General features: G+C 46.0%; 2 protein-coding genes across 8 annotated transcripts; one reads left to right on the top strand and one right to left on the bottom strand.

Annotated features, from left to right (window-relative positions):
• Nucleotides 1-958: 958 nt before the first annotated feature.
• SLC25A38 (solute carrier family 25 member 38) lies at nucleotides 959-10,567 on the bottom strand. Of its 4 annotated transcripts, none has more exons than XM_071429577.1 (7): nucleotides 10,417-10,567; nucleotides 8,339-8,460; nucleotides 7,649-7,733; nucleotides 6,963-7,142; nucleotides 6,358-6,526; nucleotides 5,562-5,728; nucleotides 959-4,697 (listed from the first exon to the last, which is right to left on the bottom strand). In XM_071429577.1, exons 1-7 carry the CDS (start codon nucleotides 10,489-10,491, stop codon nucleotides 4,575-4,577), a joined length of 921 nt encoding a protein of 306 aa, XP_071285678.1. In that variant the 5' UTR covers nucleotides 10,492-10,567; the 3' UTR covers nucleotides 959-4,574. The 4 variants fall into 4 exon arrangements, with proteins under 4 accessions (XP_071285678.1, XP_071285676.1, XP_071285680.1 ...); XM_071429575.1 differs by lacking the exon at nucleotides 10,417-10,567 and adding an exon at nucleotides 9,451-9,711; XM_071429579.1 differs by lacking the exon at nucleotides 10,417-10,567 and adding an exon at nucleotides 8,961-9,390.
• LOC139591205 (C-C chemokine receptor type 8-like) lies at nucleotides 9,849-17,516 on the top strand. 4 transcript variants are annotated; one of them, XM_071429572.1, is made up of 5 exons: nucleotides 9,849-10,927; nucleotides 11,186-11,855; nucleotides 14,022-14,169; nucleotides 14,255-14,323; nucleotides 15,213-17,516. In XM_071429572.1, exons 4-5 carry the CDS (start codon nucleotides 14,270-14,272, stop codon nucleotides 16,290-16,292), a joined length of 1,134 nt encoding a protein of 377 aa, XP_071285673.1. In that variant the 5' UTR covers nucleotides 9,849-10,927; nucleotides 11,186-11,855; nucleotides 14,022-14,169; nucleotides 14,255-14,269; the 3' UTR covers nucleotides 16,293-17,516. The 4 variants fall into 4 exon arrangements, with proteins under 4 accessions (XP_071285673.1, XP_071285672.1, XP_071285674.1 ...); XM_071429571.1 differs by having other exon boundaries at nucleotides 11,056-11,855; XM_071429573.1 differs by lacking the exon at nucleotides 11,186-11,855.
• The last annotated feature ends 6,400 nt before the right edge of the window (nucleotides 17,517-23,916 follow it).

Raw genomic sequence — 23,916 nt, 5'->3', positions numbered from 1 at the left:
CACCTTCTACCACCCAGAAGGGTTAGGGATCTTGTCTGCTATCTCTTCTCACAGCTGGGGCAGCTGTCAGCAGCATGGACGGCAACACCCACTACACAGGAGGTGGTTCTTTAAGGTAGCAGGAGAGCTCTGGGGAGCTCTGTGTACAGGAGCAGGCACTATCCCAGGCCTAACTTGCTACCAGAACCTGCACAAGCAATTTAGGCTCAGCTGGCACAAGGCTGCATCTCAGCACTCTCTGGTAGGTCTGTTACACACAGATAACCCTCCATGAAAATTGCTCCATGTGAGAGTGTATTATCTAAGCAAGTAAAGAGGCTTGGAATCCTCACATCTGGAAGATGCACATCTCAGTATCAACAAAGTTTTGCTTAGCACAACCTGCCTGCTACTGAATCCCAGGACCATACTGTGACAGCAAGAGGTGATCCCAGCAATCCAGCATTCCCTTGCATTATGTCTTGCAGGAGACAATTGTGTCCCAGGCACAATTTCTGGTCCCCTGCTGAGATCAGACTGTCTGAGTAGCAAAAACCTGATCAGCAGGATACTAAAAACAGTTTTTCCCTAGAGAGCTTAAAACCCCACTGTCCTGAAGGCAGGTATTTCACCAGCTAGTACAGGGCTTCAACAGCCATCTGTCTTTACACACAGCAGGCAGGCAGAGGAAGCTGTGTAAAATGCAACATTCCCCAGTGCTGTGTTTTTCTATTTTCTATTTTCTATTTAAGCAAAGTTGATTTAGGTTGTACTAGCACAACCCATGCAGATTATACATCACAGAAAGAGAGAATATTCCTTGCCTTTTATGGGCTCTGAACACATGCAACAGTCCTGTCCTCTTGGGAAACTCCTTTTGCATTTTTAAGTCTCTACTCCCTCCAATCCCTTGTGCATTTAATCAGTTGAGGCTTGTCTGCTTGGGTTTTTTAAAAGAAACACTGAAGAGATTATATCCTTAATTTTAGCAACCAGTTTTTAATAGAAACATATAATACATCTTTTCACATAAATATTTTATATAGACACAAACTATATAGACTCACAATACTCAAAGCTACGCAATGTTTCAAAGCTCCAGTTCTGTTTAAGAGACTGAGAGAAAAAACCCAAATAAATCATCACACAGGAGAAGTGGAAACATGAAGTTTCTAAAGCATGAATAATCAGACTATTTCTCTTGTGTCCTTACAACTCACCTAAACGCTGCCTGCCTCAACATGCCAGCCAGCTATGTCCTTAGCCACAGCTGCAGGGGCAAGCAGAGACAATGTACGATCACTAATAGTGCACTGCCAGCAACAGGGGTCATTCCAAGAGGGATCCCACTGCCATCCTGAAGTGCACAGAGGGAGCACACCCCTGTCTCCGGAATCCAAGCCAAGATGGCTTTGGAAATGATTATCTGACAAGATTGTTAGTGCTGAATTGCTGGCATGATGGAGGTAGGTGATTAACCACCTCTGTCCAGATCTTTTATTTGATTTACTTTACCTTTAGGCTGTACAGTGACAATTTGTTGTTAAGTAGAAGCATTAAACCTCAAGAGGAATACATCTAAACTTCAAGTCGATGCACTTGATTGTCTTGACTTGCTATAGCTATCAAGGAGAAACTTCAATAAATCACTTCAGAAACAGAATGTTTTTGAAGAGGAGAAAGGGTGAAGGACAGTAAGGATCAGAGCTGAGAAATAGTCCTATGCCTGACCATGTGATAAAGCTTTCAGAACAGAGTGAAGCAGAACTTCAGGCTTTCCCTTCCCCCATATATGACACCCAACAAAAGAAATAACAAAGAGAAACAAACAAGCTTGCATCACAGAATTCATTCTCCCCAACTCACAGGTAGATAAGCTTTTGGATTTGCAGCACCCATGGTAGATGAAACACAGTGCAGTTTAGATTCTCTATTTCTTAAACCCAGAGGAGCCCAGGTTAATCCACAAGCCAAAAACCATACAGTTTTTCACTCTACTCCAATAACAAAGCACCAGAGCAGAATGGAGAAACTTCCCCAAAGTAAAAGCTAACACTACTTTAGGCCCGATTCCAGATTTAAAACAAACAAACAAACAAACAAACAACCCCACAGTAGACCTTAAAACATTATCGCATGGAAATAAACTCTCTACTTCTTCTTTTGTTACTTGACCAGGCAGGACTACAGAGACATAAAAGCCACCAAAGTGTTCCTGAAATTCAGGTTTCTGAAGAGGACTTAATTTAATTCCAGTTTACCTTGCATTCTTTGCTTGCCTGCCTCATTTTTAAGAGCTTAAGTTTCTGTCTGCACAGGTTGCACATTGCTTTGCCATTGCTAAACCAGGAACAAAATATGTGTGAAGCACCTTGCAGGTGACCCCACACACAGCCCTTGGCTACCACAGCCCAGGATGTTCAACAGATCCAACTCACACGCCAGATTTATAAAGCACCAAATAAATTCAGGCTCCCAGCACAATGCTGGTTTGATCCCATACACAGGGGAATAAAGGACAAATGAGGTAACTCATCTAATTGCCACCTTATTCTGCCAGGTCAGCAATCCCAGAGTTGGTTCTCCAGCTGTGTGTCAGTAGCGCTCAGGACAGCAAACAAGCAGGATGTGCAGTTACCACGGTTTCATGCACTCTCACAAGTTCTGGTCACTAAGGGCAGAAGGAACAGCAAAAGAAAGGAACAGGGGTTCACATTTAGGACTTAGCAAATAACGTGCCACGTGCCTGATTTGATGCAGTGCTCTGTTGCTAACACATAGATGTGCACACAGAACCCTCCACCACCATTCTTGGGGACTCCTGCACTGCAGAGCACCAGCCTCCCTTCACAGATGGGCTGAGTCTGAAAACGGGCAGCACTTTCCAAGCCTCCATTCTGTCCTCTTACACTTCCCTCAACTTTTACATCAGTCATCAAGAATTCTTGGAGTTGAAATCTGGTAAAGAACATCTTTAACAACCCACATCCCCTCTGTTCTTGCACTCGGGAAGTTGCCTGGACAGGCAGGGACTGTCCAAAATACACTCTAAAATTTATGAATAACAGGTAGGTAGCACTGGTTGTTCATACAGCTACAGTGTTGTATCCTCATGTACCAGGTGCTCTGGTTCTAAAGCAAATTGCAATATCCCTAGATCTTTAAGAAAATAAAAGCCAAAGCTAAGTCTTCTGCAAGGCACACTACAGAACAGGATGCACACTTCAACACCAGCTTCATGGCTATGCTAACAGAGCTGCAAGGGACCCAACCCATCACAGAGGCACAAGTGAAGGGGGGATCAGGCTGCACCTGGCACACACTGTGAGATCTGAGTAACACAGCAGGAAAGAGTAAGAAGGCACAGAGGATGAAAAGTGCATTTAAACTCGGGCATACTTGAACGTGGACTACCTGATAAGAGAAAAGGATCAGCCAGGAAAATGGGAAGGGTCTGTGTGGAGCCCTAAGGGAATTAAAGGTCACTACCAAGCACCTACAGGACTCAAACCTTGGAGAAAGCTTACAGAAATAGCAACCTTTTCTTTCCAAATGAAAGCATACTCCACATGCAATCAGCAATGTTTTAAGGGAAATCTGAAGAGCTAGTATCTACATCTGTTTCCATTATACATTTATGCATTATGAGCCATGGCCCTAAAAGCTACATCTAAGGACCAGTTCACTATAATAACTGAGGATGTTGATCAGGGATTAATAAATAAAGAATAAGAAGCAAACAAGTCTCTATGAAAACTGCATTAAAAATCCAACAAAACCCACTCGAGTGTTCCTGCTGCAGTTAGACCAGCAGCTTTTTTTTTTTGTTTTTTCAGACAACAAGTAGAACTTTGGTAGCAATCAATTCTAAAGTGCCTTATGCTTCTTAATTACTGTGCAAACTCTGCTGTAGAGACAGGACATTTCAAGAATGTTAAGGTGCTCAATAACATAATAACACATAACACAGCAAGGCGGGTCCAATTACTCTCTCTGTGATCAACCACAGTACAAAAGTGATGGCAGAGACCATGTTCGTAGTTTTTCCTCTGCACTTCATTTCTCTTCCACCCATGCCCACAATGTAAGCATCACAACACACATCCAGTTTCCCACCAGGGCCTAGCGCTCCCCTGTGAGAATAAAGCATTATGAGGAAGGAGGATCTCTATCAGATGGTGGTCACTGTGGCCTTTCTGGCCATGCCCGCAAGGAACATGCTGGCAGGTTCTGCCTTCACTGTTTTCTCCTCAAACACTTTTGCTCTAATACTGTCTCATTGCATAAAGGTGGTGAGCACAGAGTTATTTTTAAAAGGGGCTTCTCAGCATCTCACAGTTACCAGGCTGTGAAAACCCTACCATTTCCCATGGCAGTCTGCAAGTGCAGTCCTTCTGGAATGTATTGATCAAACAACACAAAGATCCAATCCTTCCTTTCCTCTACTTGCCAAAAGGCCAAATCCCCTGTCTCAGAAGGGCTTCCTTCCTGGCTGAGGAAGGCTTATTCCTCTGTGGAACTGGGAACTTCTCAGTGCCAGTTGTTCACAACAAGCGGGAGAAGGAGTGAAGCTGGTCCTTTCTCGTGCAGCTCAGTCAGGATTTCAAGCCCATTTTTTCCATCATCTGTTCATACACCGTCCATGCCATTGCTGCCATCAGAGTGCGCCTGAGAACTCGGGGCACACCGCCTCGGAAAAAGCCAACCAGCCCAAAGTCCTGCAACGGGAGATAAACAGCAATTCATCCCAATCTACCTAGAGGGTTTTAATTTCTCATCATTTATTACATGGAAGAGCACAGGATGTATTTCAGCTCAGACCCAGATCAGTCTCTGAAAGACCCAGGCTTAAATAGCTTTCAGTGTTTAGGAAGAATCTGTAGCACTGCACTATTGCAGGGCTACCCAGCAAAGCAGGAAGAGCAGTGAGTGGGAAAAAGGAAGGCCAGGATGGAGACAACAGATGGAGAAAGCCACACTCAAGTCCAACAAAGAGAAGGCAAGTGTGTAATCATTTTGAGACACTACAGGAAAATGAATAGTCTTCGTTTTAGAGCTTCGTACTTACAAAAGTCTCTCACTATTCTGAGATTTCTAAGTATTGAAGCAAAAACATTATGATTTGAAAAAAAAAGGTACACAAAAATGCATACACAAATAAACAGATTACTGCTTATGAATAGAGTTCAATATGGAAACAGAGTCAATCTGCCAAGATCTGCCCTTCTGACAGCAGGAAGGGAAAGGTGGGCTTTGACTACTTCTCCACCCCATTCCTGCAATAAAGACCTGGGCATTTATTTCTCTTCTGATGCCTAAAGAGCGAATAATTATTTTGTAGCTGGTTTGTATCTGAAACCAGCATTTCACACTGCACACTATAGTCTTGATCTACCACAGCATGACCTCCTTCATCATCTTGAAAATGCCGACACTGAATAGTCCAACTGCAAGAGCAGATGAAGCACTGACGCTTGTTCACCTCCTTTAAAAGGCAATGACTTCCCCATCAAAGCAGTGCTTTGAGCAAGGGGATCAGAACTGAGGATGTGGTTGCACATGTCAGAAGGGATTCACCTCACCTTGTAGATAAAGGCAATGGCCTGGCTTGTCCTGTGGTACTTTTGGGGTGACAGCTGCATGTGTGTTTTGATGACATCAGCAGGCTGCGTTGCCAAAGAGGCCAAGATCCCCGCAAAGATCCCACAGCCAAAATTCAGCAAGGGCATGAGCACTGGATCCTGCTGGTCTGCAACAGAGCAAAGGGAACACACTCAGACACCATTCAGGCCAGGAACACTCATGCTGTGTGACAAAGTGAAAAGCATGGAATGGTTAGATCAACAGCAGAACCAAAGAGAAGTTAAAATCCATGCAGCTAGAGAAACCTTTCAAGAGGAAAAGTGGCTACTAGTCAAAAGTTAGCACTATTAAGAAGCCTCACTTGCTGGGGAACAGAATTTGACAGAAAATCAGAAAAGAAAAACTTGTACAAAAGTTGCCCCAGAGAGTTCCAATACCAGAGAAGCCTCAGTTTAGTGGAAACTGAGCGGTAAGCAAGACAAGCAGAAGCAGCAAGCAGTGTTTAAGATACCCTGTTTTTCAACTGTTCACTAACTGAGTTATGCATCAGCCTTCAGGAAGACAATCAATCAATTTTAAGGCCAGTCTCCATTTCTGTACTAACCTCAGCTACAGGTCTAGAGGTCTACATTCTCCACAGGCAAATGTGAGTGAGTGAGTGACCCAAAGCCCTAAAGGAGACTAATTTAACTTCCAAAGTGGAAGGCAACAAGCAGAGCATGCAGGCTGCCAGCTGCAGGGCAAGATCTGAGAAGAGGAACATTTTCCACTCCAGCATCCAACATTCAGCCTCACCCTGAGGTGTGAGGTTTTTGGTCTGCGTGTAGAACATCAGGTAGATGCCAGAGAAGGGCGCATCCCTCAGCAGCGTTGCTGTGAGCCCACTGAACATGCCACGAGCCCCTTCAGTCTGATAGATACTCTTCAGGGCTCCATACACACTCCCATAGCCAAATCTTCCACTCTGCAAGAGCAGACAAAGGTCAGTCATCCACGTGCCAGGCACAGGTTGAGGAGCCCTACACGCACCCTGAGGATATAATATCCAAACAAATTGCGAACTTAATGTGATGCCCAAGATGGCAACACAGAGGACAACCCAAGGCAAAAACCGGGTTTCACCTAACTCAGCCTTTAAAAGAATCCTTCAGGGAGGTAACATATGGAAGATGCTACACAAACATTGTATACAACTGAAACTTATAAATCTTAGGGCGAATTCTATTTCATCTTCTTGCTCAAATTTCATTTCTTGTGCAATGTGTGAACTGAGGTGAAATCAGGATTACATTCCTGGCTGTACCCAAGTGGCAGCAACCTTCTCCAGGCAGAAGGAATTATTTTGCATCACAAAGAAGGTGTGTGACACCATTAATAGGGGACTAATTGGAAAGTCATACCTCATATCGGGTCTTCACGACAGTCACTGGCAACATGCAAATCCCAGAAACTGCACGAGCAGCGGCACCCAGGAAAACAGACTCCAGGGCTGTGGGTGAACGGTCCACAAGAAACTTTTGCTTCATCATGTACAAAGTGCTGAAGTAAATCCCAACCCCAGGAATACATCTTGCAAAGGACTTCAGGAGAAACAGAAGCAGATGAAGAAAGGAAAAGCTTACATAAGACAAAATATACTACAAAACATTTCTGACACTGTTCAACTTGACAGGAAGCTTTGTAGAAGACAAAAATATCACTAAAGCTAACATGCTGAGGAAAGGAAATAAGGTAGAAATCATTTATGGCACTGACAGACAAATTATTCAAATGATGCCAGGATTTATTGCATTCCTCAATGTCAGTTTTCTAGGAACAAGATATTCCAAACCAAAATTAAGTTATTGCAGTTGCCACACCACATTTGCAAAAGTATTCAAATGTTCAGCTGCTCAGGACTGGACATAACCAAATCAGTGAAATTCACAACATTAACTTCTTAAAATAGGATGTAATCTAAATCATGTAATTTCACTCATAATTGTACAAGAGTTGGCTATTAAATTCAGGCAGACATAATTAGCAATAAACAGTAAGCTTATCTATTTACTTATTTTTACAAGTCAGAGTTAAACCAGCCACTTACTGGAGAGACACCTTTCCAGAGCCCCAGAATACTCTCAGTACGAACAACCCTAAAGAGCAGTGTTACCATCCCAGCACGACCAGACCTGAAAGAAAGACAAGAGAGGAACTGAAGAAATGACCTTGGCAGAAGTATTCCACAGCCACCTCTTTCACTCATATCTCTGTGCATTAACTCAGCACCTCCAAGGTGCTCTTCCTCAGCTCCATCTGCTCTTCTTGGTCGCTCTTTCCAGGGCTTCTCAATCACCTTCTGTATCTCACAACTTTTAACACCCATTAGCGGTTTTAGTTGCTCATTCCCTTTGCTAGCAGCAACAGATTTTAGGTTGACTACACCAAGCTGCACGCATGAAAAATTACCTGACAACCACACAGGATTTTTTTCAGGCAGAGGATACCCCATGAAACTGCACGGTAGCTACTCCAGCAAACACCAGTCTCTCAGATGAGAACAAATGTTGAGGTTACAACTTATTCCAGTGGCACTCATAACCACTCACAGACATTTTTGTTCTTCTGGAACAAAATAACAATCCTTCTCCGTAATATAAAAATATACCTCCTCTTTTACAAAGCCTGATTTCCCAGATTACAGCTCTGAACTCCAAGCCCCAGCCAGCAAATAAGGCAGAAGCCTATGGCAGAGCACCTCCAGGCCCCCGACGCAGACACATCCCCCTCCTCTCACCCATTCACAGCAGGCTGCAGAGTTTGCAGGCGGGTTTTCAGCAGGTCAAGGGGCTGGAAGAGGAGCGTGGAACAAGTGCCACTGATGGAGCCACACACAAAGGCCTTTAGGACTGGATGCATCTGGAAGAGGAAGAATAGAACTTTAAATGGCCATTTAATTAAAAATGGCACAAGAGGAAATATTTCAGCTAATACATCACAGGCTATAGAAAGGAAGGTGTAATGACCCCAGATGTTAAGGACAGCTGCTTAGGGTACAGGAATACAGGAAGGTTTTCCAGGCCTTTTCTGAGGCTGATCAAGTTTTATTTGTGTTTTTTGGGTTCTCTGCTTTTCCTGAGAGATTGTTCCAGAATCTCCCTGAAATTCGGTGGTTTGTTAAGAGTTTTCTGAACATCAAATGTACTAGGAGCCATTTGGTTACCCTTTGCCACAGCAAAGGAAATAGGTGTCCCCTTCCCACCACCTACCTGTACCTTTGCCACAATCCAATCCACCTCTGCTGGAGGCATCTCCAACCCTTCCCTCCCACGCTCACACCACGGTCCCCCGCTGCCAGGGGCACTGGCGGGGAACCCTGCCCAGACCCAGTCCCAGACCCAAACCCGGCCCAAACGCACTCAAAAGCCCCGCACGGCCTGCTCAGCTGAGGCTGCCTTTGCTACCCACAGCACCTGCCGCCGCCCGGCACTTCTCGGGAAATAATACCGCAGGAGGCACAGAGCCCACGGCAGGGTGAAGATTTTTAGGTGTTTAGAGAGGGTTTATACTATTATAAACATATAACGGTGTTTGCCAATGAAGAACGAGTTTCTGCGCGAATCACGACAGACTAGAAAGCACGGACAGATCAGAAGCAGAGTGGGGCACGCTCCGAGCCAGTAATGGCCCCGAGGTCCGTCCAGACCGAGACCGTCACGGGGCTGGACCCTTCCCCCCGTCCCCCCGCTGCCCCGAGGCCGCGGAACACGGCGCAGCAGCGCAGGGGGTGCAGCGAGCCCCCCTCGCCTCCCATCGGGGCGCTGCCCCCAGCCTCTCCCCGGCAGAGCGAGCGAGGAGGGCCCGGCGCAGCGACCCGACCCGATCCGGCCCGACCGGGCGCAGCCGTACCTCCGCCTCCCGGCCCGGCATCCCAGCGCCGCCCGCAGCCCCAGAGCGCGGCGGGCAGCGGCGAGGCCCAACCCCGAGCCAGCCCGCCCGGAGCACCGCCCCGCCCGGCGCATGCGGCTCTCGTAACCCTTCGGCCGCCGCGGCCCGGAGCCGGCTCCCCTCCCTCCTCTTTTGGCCCCGCATCGCGTGTTTGTCACGGCTTTTGGACGTTCTACATAGAATCGTAAAACGGAAAGGGGCTGAAATCGATCTCTGAAGTTCATCTTGGTCCAGCCCCTGTGCTACGGGAAGGGACGCCTCCCGCTAGACCACGCTGCTCAAGGCTCCAACCAGTGTGGCTTTGAATACTGCCAGGTATGGGGCATCGACAGCTTCTCTGGACAACCTGTTCCAGTGTCTCGCCACCCTCACAAAAAAAAAAAAAAAAAAAAAAAAAAAAAAAAAAAAAAAAAAAAAAAAAAAAAATTCTTCCTAATAGCTAACCTAAATTTCCTCTCTTTCAATTTATACCTGCTACTCCCTGTCCTATCATTGCAGTTCCCGATGAAGAGTCCCTCTCTGGCTTCCCTGTAGGAGGCCCCCTCCAGATACTGGAAGGCTTCTATGAGATCCCCACACAACCTTTTCTTTAAGCTGAACAGCCCCAATGTTCTCAGCCTGTCTTCATAGAACAGGTGCTCCAACTTTGTGGCCTCACCTCCAACAGTTTCACGGCCTGAAGTTGGGGGTCACCAGAATTTACTCAGTTCCAGCAGCTGTACTCTATATTCCAGTGCTCTGTGCTGTATCCAGCAACTGAGCCCCAGCATGCTCTGTCAGACATGGGCAGTGGGAAGGGTCAGTTCATAACTGACAGCTTTCATGTCTTCCTTCAGTTCACACCTCCCACATCCCCACAAAACCAGCTTCCTATAGATACCCATAGTGTTGTTCAGAAACCTGAGATGCACACTGATGCATCCTTACCCCTGTTGCTAGTGTTTCCACTTGCTCATCCACATCCTGGGCCCAGAGTAGAGGAAGGCTGGCTTTCCAGAGCATTGAGGAAGTGAGGACCAAAATAAAGAGTTTCAGTATTAGACCTGTGCCAGCCCTGAGACTGTGGCTTCACTGTGCCTGCAGAGCCAGACACTGCTTATCAGCAACAAAACTGGAGGAGCTGGGAGGAGCAAGTTAAGGCTTTGGAAGCTGCTTTTCTAAGAATTGCCTGTTTGCTGAGCCTTGGCCAAGTAAAGAATTGCACGTCCAGAACGTCATGCTCCAGGTGTTCCAAGAAAGAAAACCCTGTGTGCAGCAGTAGCCATTATGCACAAACTACTTCCTCTCCTGTGCTCACTTTGCCTTGTGGCAGCCCCTGAAGAAAGAGAGGACATACTTCTCTGAGAAAATGTAACAGACAGGCTAGCAAAAGCACTTCCTTATGGACTCCCTATTCCCTTTGGCAAGCTCCTCTCTTGTTAAGCAGTTCCCTCCTTGGGTGAGTGAATGCCTTTCATTTCATTAACTAACTTTGTCTGCTGACTCATGGAAAAGATCAGCTTGTCCCCTTCCCTCCTAGTGCTTCTTTCCCCACCTCACATCTTGCTCCACTGTGCACCAACACAGGGACAGCATGCATCATCACAGGCTGCATTGGAATCTCTGCTCCACTGCCTGGAGCTCCTCCTTCCTCTCCATCTTCACCAACTGTGGGTTCTGCAGGACATTACTCTCACATATTCTCACGCTCTCACAGCTGCTGCTGCACAGTGTTTCTGAATCACAGAGGCACTACCAATGTCACCAATGGGCTCAGCTTTGACCAGCGGCAGGGCCGTCTTGGAGTCAGCTGGAACTGGCTACTGTTGAGAGTTTTTTGCAGGACAATGGACATATGCAACATATGCACAATCCAGCCTTCATAGAAACTGAGTAAGGTCACAATGCCCTTGAAGGACACGAAAGAAGAACATGCTCAGAAGCAGATGATTCAGGATGCAAAGGCAGGAAAGAAAACCGCAGCGAGACGCATGAAGAAGAAAAACTAACTAAAATGAACTGAAATATTAAAATTTGTGCGTAGAAGGATTTAACCAATCATTTATTATCTTGAGGCGTGAACAATAGAGAACAGTATAAATACAGCTTGCTTTTGCAATAAATCAGCTTCACTTGATCATATTGATCATGGTGTGATGTCCCATTACTGATCTTCCACAGGCTACTACCACCACGGGGGCAGATTATGGCATCTTCTCACATCAGGCAGCCCTGCAACCCCCTTGCTACCAAAATTTTTCCTTGTCAACTCAATCTGTTATACAATTGATTATATAAGGAAGCTGTCTGGGATATATATATCATTTTGAAAAAGCCCCTTTGGCGATTTCTTCTGGCGTGTTTCTGGCTGTTCTGGATGGGATTGGGTAAGTAGATTGTTTAGAGGAGTAAGCTTAACTGTAGTAAGGCTGACAAACTCAAGAGATGCATTTGAAGTGTTTCTATATGGAACTGGGGATGGTGTGGCTAGATCCTCTCCCTCCGTATCTTTGGGTGGAGCAACAATTGACATTTTTGTAATTTTCTGAAGCAAGATGGCCTGCAACAACATTGGTCAAATGGCTTGCATCCCAAGAAAGAGCTCGTCCAGCATGAAACCCTGGCAGCAACAGCAGTCTCCAGGTTCTTATCTTGCTGTGGAAGCATTTTCTTCCTTAAAATAAGCCTCATGATGAACGGGGAGGTGAAACAGCACTCCTGATCTCACACATCTCTGCAGGGATGTGCCTCAATTCTGCAGGGATGCCCAGCAGAGGGAGCCGCGTCCCTTCATGTCGCTGTCCTTGTGCTCTGATAGTCTCTCATCTTTATTTAGGAGATGAAAGATGAGAGGCAAGGAACTGCCAAATCCTCGTTGGGTGGACACATCTTTTCCACATTGAATAATTCCTGGTTGCTTTCTTTTCCACTTTAGCACCAAGAGAGTTGTGAGTGCCGTTTTCATCCTGCATTAGGGCAGTGGAGATCAAACTTCTACACTGCCAGCAACTGCTAGTAATACTGCCTGTAACAGAACAATTTGTTTCTGGTTTAGTTCCTAGTTTCAGGTTTTGTAAGAATTAATACCCAGGAGAGCTTGGCTTTTATGGCTTGACTCACACATTAAACTTTGACCTAAGGTCACACTGCCCACCATGGCTGAGGAAAGCTATCCACTGCTACACATGCAATAGTTGCAGATTTTCTTGGTTCACAGAAACTTATCCCTCTGCCTTTGGAGTGATGGTGAGTGAAGGTGGACATCCAAAGTGTTTGAGAAATACAACAGACCATTTCACATGGAAATTCTAGCATCCATCCATCAGCACCTCTATGGACTGATGCCCAGTGAAATGCTGTTTGTTTAAAAACGAACAAAAAGATGATGTGACTTGTTGCAGACAGGTAGAAATATTATTTTAAAAAGGTCTTATTAAATATGGTTTAGGCCTTTCTACTCTAGTTAAGCTAGCAGTAGCTTGTAAGTTCCCATAAGGAAAAGTCATAAGACTGAAGACAGTTAACACAACAACCTATTCTAGTAAGAAAAATAAGTTTGCACCTGCATAAACAATAGATCTGTCCCATGAGATTCAGTGAAGAAAATATGTCAACAATCCAAGAATAGAGAGATTTGATGGAAAGGTAAAATGCCAGTTATTAACCAACTAATTGAGCGGCAAGAAAACTAGAAGCGAATTGAAGTTGAACACAAGGTCTGTGAAAACGGTATAAAAATGAATTATGTGAATAAAGAATTGGCTTTTTCTGCTTGAGGAAACTGAGTCCCTTCTATTTCTTAATGCAACACTACTTGCCTGAATTTCAGTAATGCGCCAAGCTCTAGTGAGGAGCAGCAGTATTTAAGGAGATAACACACACTTCAAATGTTCCCTGTTGCTCAGTAGGGCTGCTCTTTCCCCTGTATCTTGTGTTGTGGGGAAGATCGGGGACAGTTGTGGGATGGAAGCTGTGTTGGGTCTGGATGAGGTCACAGTGAGTATGTGATAGGGTTGGAGGGAATTCAGGGCTGTTCAGGGCTTTATTTCAGTTAGTCTGTGAGAGCATCCTGCAGCATGCGTGTTCTGGGAAGAAAGGTTCAAATGTACTTGGCAGTGTTAGGATTACAGTTGGACTCAAGGATCTTAAGTGCCTTTTCCAACCTAAATAGCTATGATTCTATGATAATTTCCCTTAGGTATTCCCATCTGTGCTTGGGTGGGTACGGGTGGAATGTGCCTTCCAAGGAAAAATGAAATGTTAAAGCAAACATGGGGCCCTTTGCCATTGCTGGCTATTGGTAGCATTGGGCCATCCCCCTCAGCCATCTTCACCAAAAGTCCTAGGAGCAGGGCAGAGATATCACTACTTACTCTCTCCTAGACACTGGAACTGCAGAGCAGGGACAGCAGGTGCAGGACATGCAGGTGGGAGACAGGAGCACTTCAAAGACGTGAAGGAAATTGCAGATTTCTTCCACTGAAGAATGTAAATGCTCAAAACGAAAACTTTGTGATCATACAGAAGATAAAGCTGACATTTCCGTTCTGTAGGTGTTAAATGCAGAGGCTGGACTCACTGGCTTGGGGTTTCATGCATCTTTAATATAACAGAGGTCACACAGAGGAAAAGCGACTTTAGGACTGTGCACTGCCACAGCAAGGACCTTACTTGTGACTTGGCATTGCAGCATAAGCTAAGGTAAATATTGCCAGCCTATATACACAAAGGTATGCCTGCTTCTTAAAAATCCATGATAAAAAGACATTTTTTTGCACTCTTTCAGACACAGTGTTGGATTATGGAGCAGAATTTGACAGACCTGCTGGGCAGCATTGGCTCTGAGAACATATTGGTGAGTCACTCCCTGCTGGGTTGCTCTCCTGCAAGCCAGGGCCAGTAGCACATTTTAGAGGTTCAGTTTTTCCTATGGGACACAGTGGAGATAGCGGACATTCAGAAGAAATCAGTGTGATAGTTATTCTCTGGAAAGAAACAAAATGCAGGGTGAAAATATCTTTAGCTGATGACACTGTGCTTGTGGAAGAAGACTGTCCTTGAGGGCAGAGATAGTGCTAGGAGTGTCCTATGGAGGACATCCTGACAGGGATGCTGCTATCCATCTTTAATTGTTTGCTGTCACAAGTACTGCTCAGGGATGTGGTGGCTGCCTATAGGGAGTGGGCAAGCTGCAAGGGGCTGGTGAGCAGGAAGAGGACATGCCACTGCTGCTGGTGCATCCCATTTCTGGCACTCAGCTAACTGGAAACAAAGCTTTTAGGAGATGAGTGTTACTATGTCCGTTTCTCCCTGGGCCATGCTCCCTTTCTCCTTTCAGAAGGAAACATAAAATAGGACCCCAAAACCCCTATCAGGGGCTCTTAGCCTCCTGGCCATGCCCATGTCATTTCTGGTTTGGGATGCTCCCTGTCTCTGGCCTCAGTACCCTACATGGACTCAGGCATGGGCCATGGCCCCACATGATGCCAGCAGGAGGATGCTGGTAATCTCTACCACCACAGCTGTGTTTTCCTTGATCTCCTCTGCCCCTGTGATGCCCCAGGATTCATCCTTGGTCTTACAGGGGGATGACCAGTCACTCGTGTTCATCCCTCATTTACATCTTATACTGCAGCTGTGGCACATCTGTTTTGTCCTCATGCAGCTTGGTGTGAGCTGACTCGTGCCTGGTATATCTGCTAATGTGGGATTTAGCTCATATGAATTTCATTGTCCTTGAACAGATGAGTTACATCTCAGCAACACCTAACTCCTCTGCAGCCTATGAATATGCCTTCTACTACTCAGAACTAAACATCATCTGTCATCCTGAAGGTATTCCAGCATTTGCATCTACCTTATTTCCAGTGCTGTACTCCATACTGTTTGTGGCAGGCCTCGTGGGAAATGCTTTGGTTGTTTGGATTCTGACAGTCTCCATGAAAATCAAGACCATGACTGATGTCTATCTGCTGAATCTGACTGTCTCTGACCTCCTCTTGGTATTCTCCCTGCCCTTCTTGGTTCAGTACTCCATTGTGAGCCAGTGGACTTTTGGAAATGCACTGTGTAAAATCATCAGCTCAGTTTACTTCATTGGTTTCTACAGCAATGTCTTCTTCATAACCATCATGAGCGTCGACAGGTACTTGGCCATAGTCCACTCCCTCCATGTCCAAGGGATTCGGACAGCTGCCGTTGGGTTTATCACCAGTCTGGTCATTTGGGCAGTTGCCATTTTAGCATCAATGCCAGACTTACTTTTTTTCCAGGAAGTGAATGACAATAACCAGATTAAGTGCCTCCCTCACTATCCTGATGGCAACAATGGCTGGAAGACTTTCAGTAATTTTTTAGTCAACATCCTGGGGTGGCTAATCCCTGTTGTTGTCCTCATTTTCTCCTATCTCAGCATCTTGAAAAACCTTCAGAAGTGCCATACCAAGAACAAGTACAAAGCAATTAAACTGGTTTTTATTGTTGTCATTGTGTTCTTTCTTTCCTGGACCCCTGTCAACATTGTGCTGTTTTTGGACTCTCTGAGGAACATGTCCATCATCGATGACTGCCAGACAAGCCAAAGGCTAGACCTAGCCGTGGAGCTGACTGAGGCACTCTCCTTTGTCCACTGCTGCCTCAACCCAGTCATCTATGCTTTTGTGGGTGAGAAGTTCAAGAAGCATCTCTGTAACATTTTGAAAAAATCTGCATGTTTTCTGTCGAACTGCAAAGGCTGCGGGGCTTTCAGTGGGCGCGGCCTGGACAAGCACTCCTCTCTGCACACAAAGTCCTCACAGTTGTCTTATGTTGGCACTGTCTTGTAGAACAAGTCCAAAACTATCATCCTGGACAGGTGACCTAAAATTGAGAAATCCTCAGCTGCGCATCCACAGCCATGGACTGTTTGAGCAACCTTTTAGGATACGAAAAGTAGAAGCAGCTGCTTGATTTTGCTTTTATTGTGGTTGATTTCGGTGTTCTCACTTTTTAGATTTTTTTTTTGCATCATCCTCCCTTTCCCTTGGCACCTCGTGCCTTGCTTGCTTCATGAAATTACCAGCAGACTCCCACACTGCCAGAGCAACATGGAGAGGTACCTTAGAAACACACCATCCCCCCTTCAGACTGAGTACTGAAAAGAACTGTTTATGTTTCCAAACCCTGGACACTTGGCCATTCCTTCCCTCGTCTCAGCAGAGTGTGCTGGCTTTGTGAGCAGGGATGGAATTTGCTCCAGGAGTGGGAACCTGCTCTTTGGAGGGAAATGGGGCCCAAGCTTAAGGTGTCGTGCCAGGGTCTGGCTCCCAGTTGACAGATCTGAACAGTGCTTCCAGCCCCAGAAGAGCTTAGTGAGTGAGTAATTGGATAAGCAACCAAGAAATAAATGCTGTCCATGTTTTGGTAAAATCAATATCAATTAATATCTAGGTATCATCCTGACTCCCCATCTGCTACCAGGGCTTGCAGCTTCTTGGCTGGAAGGGTTTGAAGCTGTAGTTCAGAAATGATGCTGTGAATGTCAAGCAATAGCTCCTACGGGAATGAATGAGTGCTGTAGGAATGGATGGAGAAATTGTTACCAGGAAAAAGACTGAAGAATGGAAAAAATAGTGGGTGTGAGCTGTCACATGTCCCTGTCAGGGGACTTTCTGAGCATTTCTGAACTTTTTGAACTGGTAACTGGTGTGCCAGTGTGGTCACTGCTCTTGAGCAGGCAGCTGGGATTGACATTCCAGTTACTGTTCCACCTTGGAATGACTGATTTTATATATGTGAATGGCTACCCATTCGTATAGATATATCTATATGTATCTGTATATATAGAGCTATGTACATATGCATGCATATCTATACTTGCCCATGTGTGTATATATACACAAATACACACCCATATACCCATATATATACTTTTATATGTGCAAATACTGTTTGATAAATGCAATGGCTTTCTAAAGCTTTTTGTTCTCTTCTATTTGTCCTACAAGATAGCACCATACTTTAAGTTTCATAATAAAGATACTGTGTGCAATATAATTGCACTATCTTTACATCTGAGGAACCTGTCTCATCATTATTTGTGTCAGCATCTGCATTTCATTCTGTCCTGGACAGTCTACACAACTGATAGTCCTTCCAGCTGCCTCTTCTCTGCCCCCCCTTCAGTTCAGCTGCTGCCTGGTCCCAGCTGCAGGATCACTGCCTGGCACAGCAGTACAGTTTCTACCTTTCAGGTGCCTTATTGCCAGCCAGGCTTTTTTTGGATATGCAAACCCTCAGGTTCTCTAAAAAGGGTTTCACAAAAACTCAGGGCAAAGCCAAAGGGTGGTGGGCAAGAGGGTGGCACCAACTCTCTCCCCTGCAGGTTCACAGTATGAGCCCTCTAGAGCACAGTTCACTCAGCTGAAGCACAAGAGGTGGGAATGATTTCTGCAGCCTCAGCAGTCTCACCCTGCACCCCTTGTGTGAGTGCTTTGGGACATGTGCTGGAACCCATTTGCCCAAGCTGACAAGATGATGATGGCCTTTCTCTGGTTGTGAGCAAGTCTGCTGGGGGATATCTTCTTCTGCTCAGAGGTTTCATTGATTGCTGTTATATAGCTGTTGGAGGGAGGCTGTGATCCAGGGCTTCCCCACAAGGGCTGTAACCCAGTGGCATGAGGGTAGCCTAAACATGCAGAGCCTTCTTTGAAAAGTCTTTCACTTTTTGAGCTCTCACTGGAGGATATCCTGCCCTGTTGTTGCCACAACACCTTCTAGCAAGGAAGCAGGAGATGCTTTCTGCAGCTTAAAGGGTTTTTCTGCCAGAGGCATCTGGCTTTGGTTTTATCAGCAATACCAGGAGCTCTGAGTTGGACCTGACCTCAACTTCTCCTCTCTGCCCAACTGCTTTATTCTGGTACTGCTGCCTTCCTGTGCAAAGGGAGAAGGTGATACCCACATCCGGAGAGTGCTTTGCTGGCAGGAGCTGCCCTGTGTTGCTCTAGGTGGCCAGAAGCACTCCTGTGGGTCACAGAGCTCCTCTGCTTTCTGAAGGGAAGAGCCTGGCACAGTCTGCTGCCCTTCCAGTGCCTGTGAGAGCATTGAGAGCAGAAGACATCTTCCTGTATCTGTGTGCAAGCTGACAGCTTGAGGAAAATGCCAAATTTTAGGGTTTTCCCAAGAGCAGGGATCACAAGAAGCTGAAGCTAAACCATCCTGCACAGCCCTGGTGCCTGTTCACCTACTTGCATAAAAAGTACCCAGCACAGCTGCTCCACCACAGCTGTTCCACCACAACTGTTGTATGGCTCCTGCTCATATCTGCTGCTTAGCTTCATATCCTGATCTTGCTTTTTCTTTCTGCTGAGATAATGCAGGTTAAAGAGGATTTAGAATGATGTTGGCACATGAAACAGTCAGATGTAATCATGTTTTGGCCTCAGCACATCATCTTAAAACAGAGACCAGAGTAACTGTTACCCACATTCAAGCTTAAACCTAAAGTACATACTTGTTTTCTTTTGATTTACTGGTGTTACTTGCACCAGAAGGTCCCTTCTACAGAGGGTCTCTTAGAAAGATGGAGACTTTGTCTGATGCCACTCATGATGCTCTCTGAACATCTGGATGGAAAGGCCTTGACAGGCTGGAGCACTGCAGTGGCATCAGGGGTGCTCATCACTTCCCACACTGCAAACATGTGCAGCAGTTGTTTGGGCATGTTTAAGGACCATGCTGTTCAACTACAGCAGCAAAAAGTGGGATGCATGAGGGAGGACATGCCAGCTTATGATGTTGCTAGATCCCTCAGAAAATAGTGTCAAGTGGGACCTAGCAGATTGTTCCTCATCTCAGCTCTGAGCTGCAGGACTGCCACTTTAGCACAGATAATCGTAGTCTGTTGTCCTAAAACAGTAAAATGTCCTGGAGTAAGAAACTAGTCCATATCCAGCTTTTTCTGGCATTATGCTGAAGCCTCCTTCCCAAGGCAATATGGAGACAAACTTATTAAATCCTTGGCAGAATCTCTGGCCTTCAGGTCACTTCTTCAGGCCAGTGGACACAGTCTGGGGATGAGGATGAGACTGACTTGGTGCCGTCTGGAGGAGCCCTGCCAGCCAGCAGCACAACTCTGCCTCTTTCTGCTGTGGTAACATCCAGCTACAGCTGGAGGTCAGAACCAGGCAAAACTGTAAGGAGGGGAAAAAGAAAGGTTAATGAAGGGTATTTGTGTCCCACTCTTCTCTTAGCTGAAGAATGCTCCTGTGCAGGGATGGGTCTCTACATTAGCATACATGAAACTGCCCAAGCCTGACTCCCCAAGTTAATTGTATCATATCCAGGAGAATTCTGTTTTATTTTCAGCCTCTTGAAAACACTTTTTATATATACAACTATATGTGTACCAATTATGAAGCAGCATGGAAATTGCTGACTGTGCCAAAAGAGGGTCCAGAAAGGTGCCTCATGACAGAAGAAGGAAAAAACCCATGACTTTAGCTATTCTGTCCAGATATAAAAATAGTTTGGGAAGTTGAAAGGTAATTATAACTTCAGTCTGAATATATCAGGTTTAACTGTAATGTGTGGGCTGATATTTATATTTGGTTAACATACCTTAAATGTTAATGTCCCTTAAAAGGCAGCAAGTAATACTGGGCAAAGCAAAGCTGCCCCTGTAGTGCGTCAGTTTTGACGCACGACTTGTGAGCAGTGTGCTTCTGCTCTAGGTAAATCTGTGTTTCTGCTGACTTGGCTGAAATGCCAAAATGTACGGAAACAGGTCACAGAATCCCCACCTCAGAATAGCACTGATTTAGGTTCCTACAGCCTCTGCTGACGTGTGTGTCCGCTGGGGCCTCATTCTGACCCCACATAGCTCTCCGGGCCTCTGGGTGTCCCTGCAGCCCTGCTGTGCTTTCCAGCAGCCAGTGCAGCCAGTGTAATGCTGGTGTCAGCAGCTGGGTCAGACTTACCACACTGAATGAGATCTATGCAAGAGAAAAGTACCACCAAGCAAACAGCAGTGCCAGCTGTGTCACCCCAGCAAACAGTTTTTCCTCCCCATGCTCCGATATCCAGGCAGATTTCCCACTAACATTAATGAATGTGCATGCAGGTCTGCATTGCCAAGACATTCATCCCTTTCTTCACCTGGCACCCTTGGAGGATGTGCAGTCTCTGTGATCCTCCACATGCCTGAGTTCAGAGAAGGTGTGAATGTGAGGATGGACAGAAGGAAGGAAGGAAGGACAGAGCTCTGGCCTAACAAAGACTGCCAGGACATTGCAAAAGTATTGATTGCCCTTGGTGTTTGAGTCAGCACCAACCTTGACTGCAGCCCGCAGCAAGGTAAAGAGAGCAGTGTAGCAAGAAATGTTTGCAAACCAGCTGCCTTTCCTATACAACAAGGGGTAGAGGAAACAGGTCTTGTTCCCTAATGCTCAGGTATTCAATGTATTCAGGTATTCAATGCTCAGGGCTGAGAGCAAAGAGCAATGCTGCGTGATTTTCTTGGGTCTTTGTCCATGCTCACTGCAAGGCAGACAGCATTTCCAATCTCCTCTCTCCCTATGTCTGCATCTGTCTCTGTACCCATGCACATCTTGCACCACCATCTCTGCACATCTCGGTGTCCCCAGCACCACCCTTCCCTGAAGTGTGCTCAGCTGCAGCCCTGCAGAGAGAGGGTGGTGCTGGTGCAAGTGTACCCAACAGCTTCAGCCCTCATAAGCAGCACAAGGGAGAGAGAGGGGAGGGGGGGGGAGGGAAGGAGGGAGGAAAGGCATTTCTTTATTCAGCATCTTGAACAGCAGCTTGCTGTTGGAGTGTGGCTCTGCAGCCATTCCTCCTCCCTGGATGAGCCTGGGAGGGAAGGGATGTGGTTGCCCAGCCAAAGGCTTCTTCTCATCTTTCTTGAGCCTTGCTGTTACTGTTGGAGCTGACCTCACAAGCAGGGCAGCCTCACAACGCACTGTGAGTGATCAGTGTAACTCAGGTACACCCTGAAACAGGTGGTTCTGAGCAACTCACAGCCACATCACCTATCCCAGGGGAGGAGGACACCTGCAGGAGACCTGGCTGAGCCCCTGCCACCTCTCCAGGGCAGGACAGCACCATATCTATGTGATAGCTGGAGCTCAGAATCACAATGGGGTCACCAAGGCATGAGTGAGCCTAAGCACTAAACTGTTTCAATGCCCCTATCCCTTCTGTGACATTTCTAATGTGGGAACAAATGTTTCTCTTAATTTTTGATATCTGTTTGAGCCACACTCCTTCTGCTTGTAGAAACTGTGCAAACATTCAGCTTTCTGTCACTCTTTCCTTCAGCAGCCCTCAGGATGAACATTTTCATCCCTAGACATGATTTCTCTCTTCCTCACTCTGGGTAATTTCTGCATCCCCACCTTTGTAATGTAGAATAAATGCAGCTCCCACCCGTTGCTCCCACCAGAGCTCAGTTGTCTTCTTGAATGTCAGCAGAACAATGACATGAAGGGATGAAGCTCTATCTGCTGGGTTTTGTCTGAAAAGTGAGGCACAGGAATGATTTCTGTGATTTTTGGGTGTGTCTGTGTGTGAGCAGCTGGTGCTCACATCTGCACTAAAAGCTGCTGGGTGGGCTGTGCTGCAGGACAGCATGGGAGGAACAGGACGCCGATGTGGCAGGGGTGCAGTTCCAGAAGTGCCTCTACCCAGCTGACAAAAAGATGAGAGTTTTGGAGAAATTATAAGAGAAAAAAATGTCCAGCAGGGGTCAGTGCAGCCATGGCTATGGTGTGTGTCATGCTGCTGTGCCACGCAGAGCAGTTCTGCACCCCAGAACTCCTGTGGGACTCAGGGGCCCCATCCTGGGAGGATGGTGCAGTACCCCCAGGCCACTACTGTTCCCCACTGGCCTGCAGAGGGGACTCCAGTGAAACTCTTGAGAACCAAGAGAGCCTCTTTTCATAAAAAATCACCATCATCAGGCTTTCCTCCATGGCAGTAAAAGCAGAGTGTGCTGGGGAGAGCAGCATTTTGATCCTTCAGACTAGACATTTCTCTACTGACTGCTTTAGTCCACAAATCTTGAACTTGCCAGTGATACTGTGCAAAACCCTGCCTCCCCAGGCTGACCTGGCAGCCTGGCCATAGAGCAGGAGGAGATGCCAGTGGTGTTGAAGTACCTCTGGTCTCCCCAGATATTGAGAGAAATGAGTTTTCAAATTTGGAAGGCACTCAGAGGGAGGTGGAATAAAAAGAACAGAGTGTTTGCCCCTCTTTATCCAGAGTGTCCCTGCACATGCCTTCTTTACTCTTGATTTCTTCCTGTAAAATCATTGTGGGCCTCCCAGCCGGGAAAGCAGCACACTGTACCTAGCCCTTCCCAGGAAAAGTCTCTCTGGTTACAAGGGATGCAATGTCTTTTTTGTTTTAGCTTGGAGAAACAAAAGATGTTTTTATCTATTGTGTATGGACCTGAATGAAAATCTTTTCAGCAGCTTCCTCAGAATTTTTTATTTCTGAGCTGTCCTCAATATGAGTGAACAGAGGCTAAAGATGGAGAGCAGATATATGGCTGATGTGGCAGTTGCCTTTCAGTTAGTATTGGTTTCACATCTCTTTATGCTGCACTACAAGTGCACACCATAATAATGAGTAGCACTCTTAACTGGGTTTATCACTCATAGTAGGATACAGCAGAACGCCTTTTGTGTCTCCCAGGGACACTGCTGAGGATCTCTGTGAGTCAGCTTGACTTGGTTTCTCGTTAATTGAAGTCTCCAGATAAAACCTGTGTGGGTAAAATTTGGCAAACTTCATTTCCTTTTGAGGGTAATAGCCTGCTCTGTGCTTGGTTCCAGTTAAATTCTGGGCAGCACAGGAGGAAGAGGTTGATGACCACCTTCAGGAAAACCCTGTTGTTAGGAGGTTCTTTCTACCTGCAGGTAAGCAATGCCTGGGGACAACCTCTCCTGTTGTTACATATGGGAAGTCTTGACCCTCCTTCTTTTTGGGTTTTGCCTGCAAAGAGCTACACCAGAGGTACTGTGCAGAGTATTGGTGACCCAGGAGTGGGTGCCTGTCACCATGATATTTTCTGAAAAATCCCTTCACCAGGATTACTTCTCCTGTGAAGATGAGAAGCCTCAGCTTCTCCATGTTTTGCTGCTCCGGAATGTGATTTGGAGAATTGTTTACCCAACGTGTGAATTTTTTTTTTTTTTACTTAATTACCAATCCCAGTCCAGCTCTGTTGGACTCTCTGGTCAGTCATGGGTCTTTATTATTCATTCTTGTCTAGCCTTCTGATGTATCCTTTCTCTTTATTTAGTATAGTTTTATTATATAATTTCTTATAATATAATATAATAAAATAATAAATCAGCCTTCTGAGAACATGAAGTCAATTCCTCATCTCTCACCTTGTCCTGGGGACCCAACACCACAACAGGTGCCCACCAAGGTGAGGGTGGCTGTGTC

This window comes from Agelaius tricolor, unplaced genomic scaffold (assembly GCF_023055355.1).
Source record: "Agelaius tricolor isolate 1412-34295 unplaced genomic scaffold, bAgeTri1.0.p SCAF_6, whole genome shotgun sequence".
Lineage (NCBI taxonomy): Eukaryota > Metazoa > Chordata > Aves > Passeriformes > Icteridae > Agelaius > Agelaius tricolor.
This window is presented reverse-complemented; position numbering and strand designations above follow the sequence as displayed.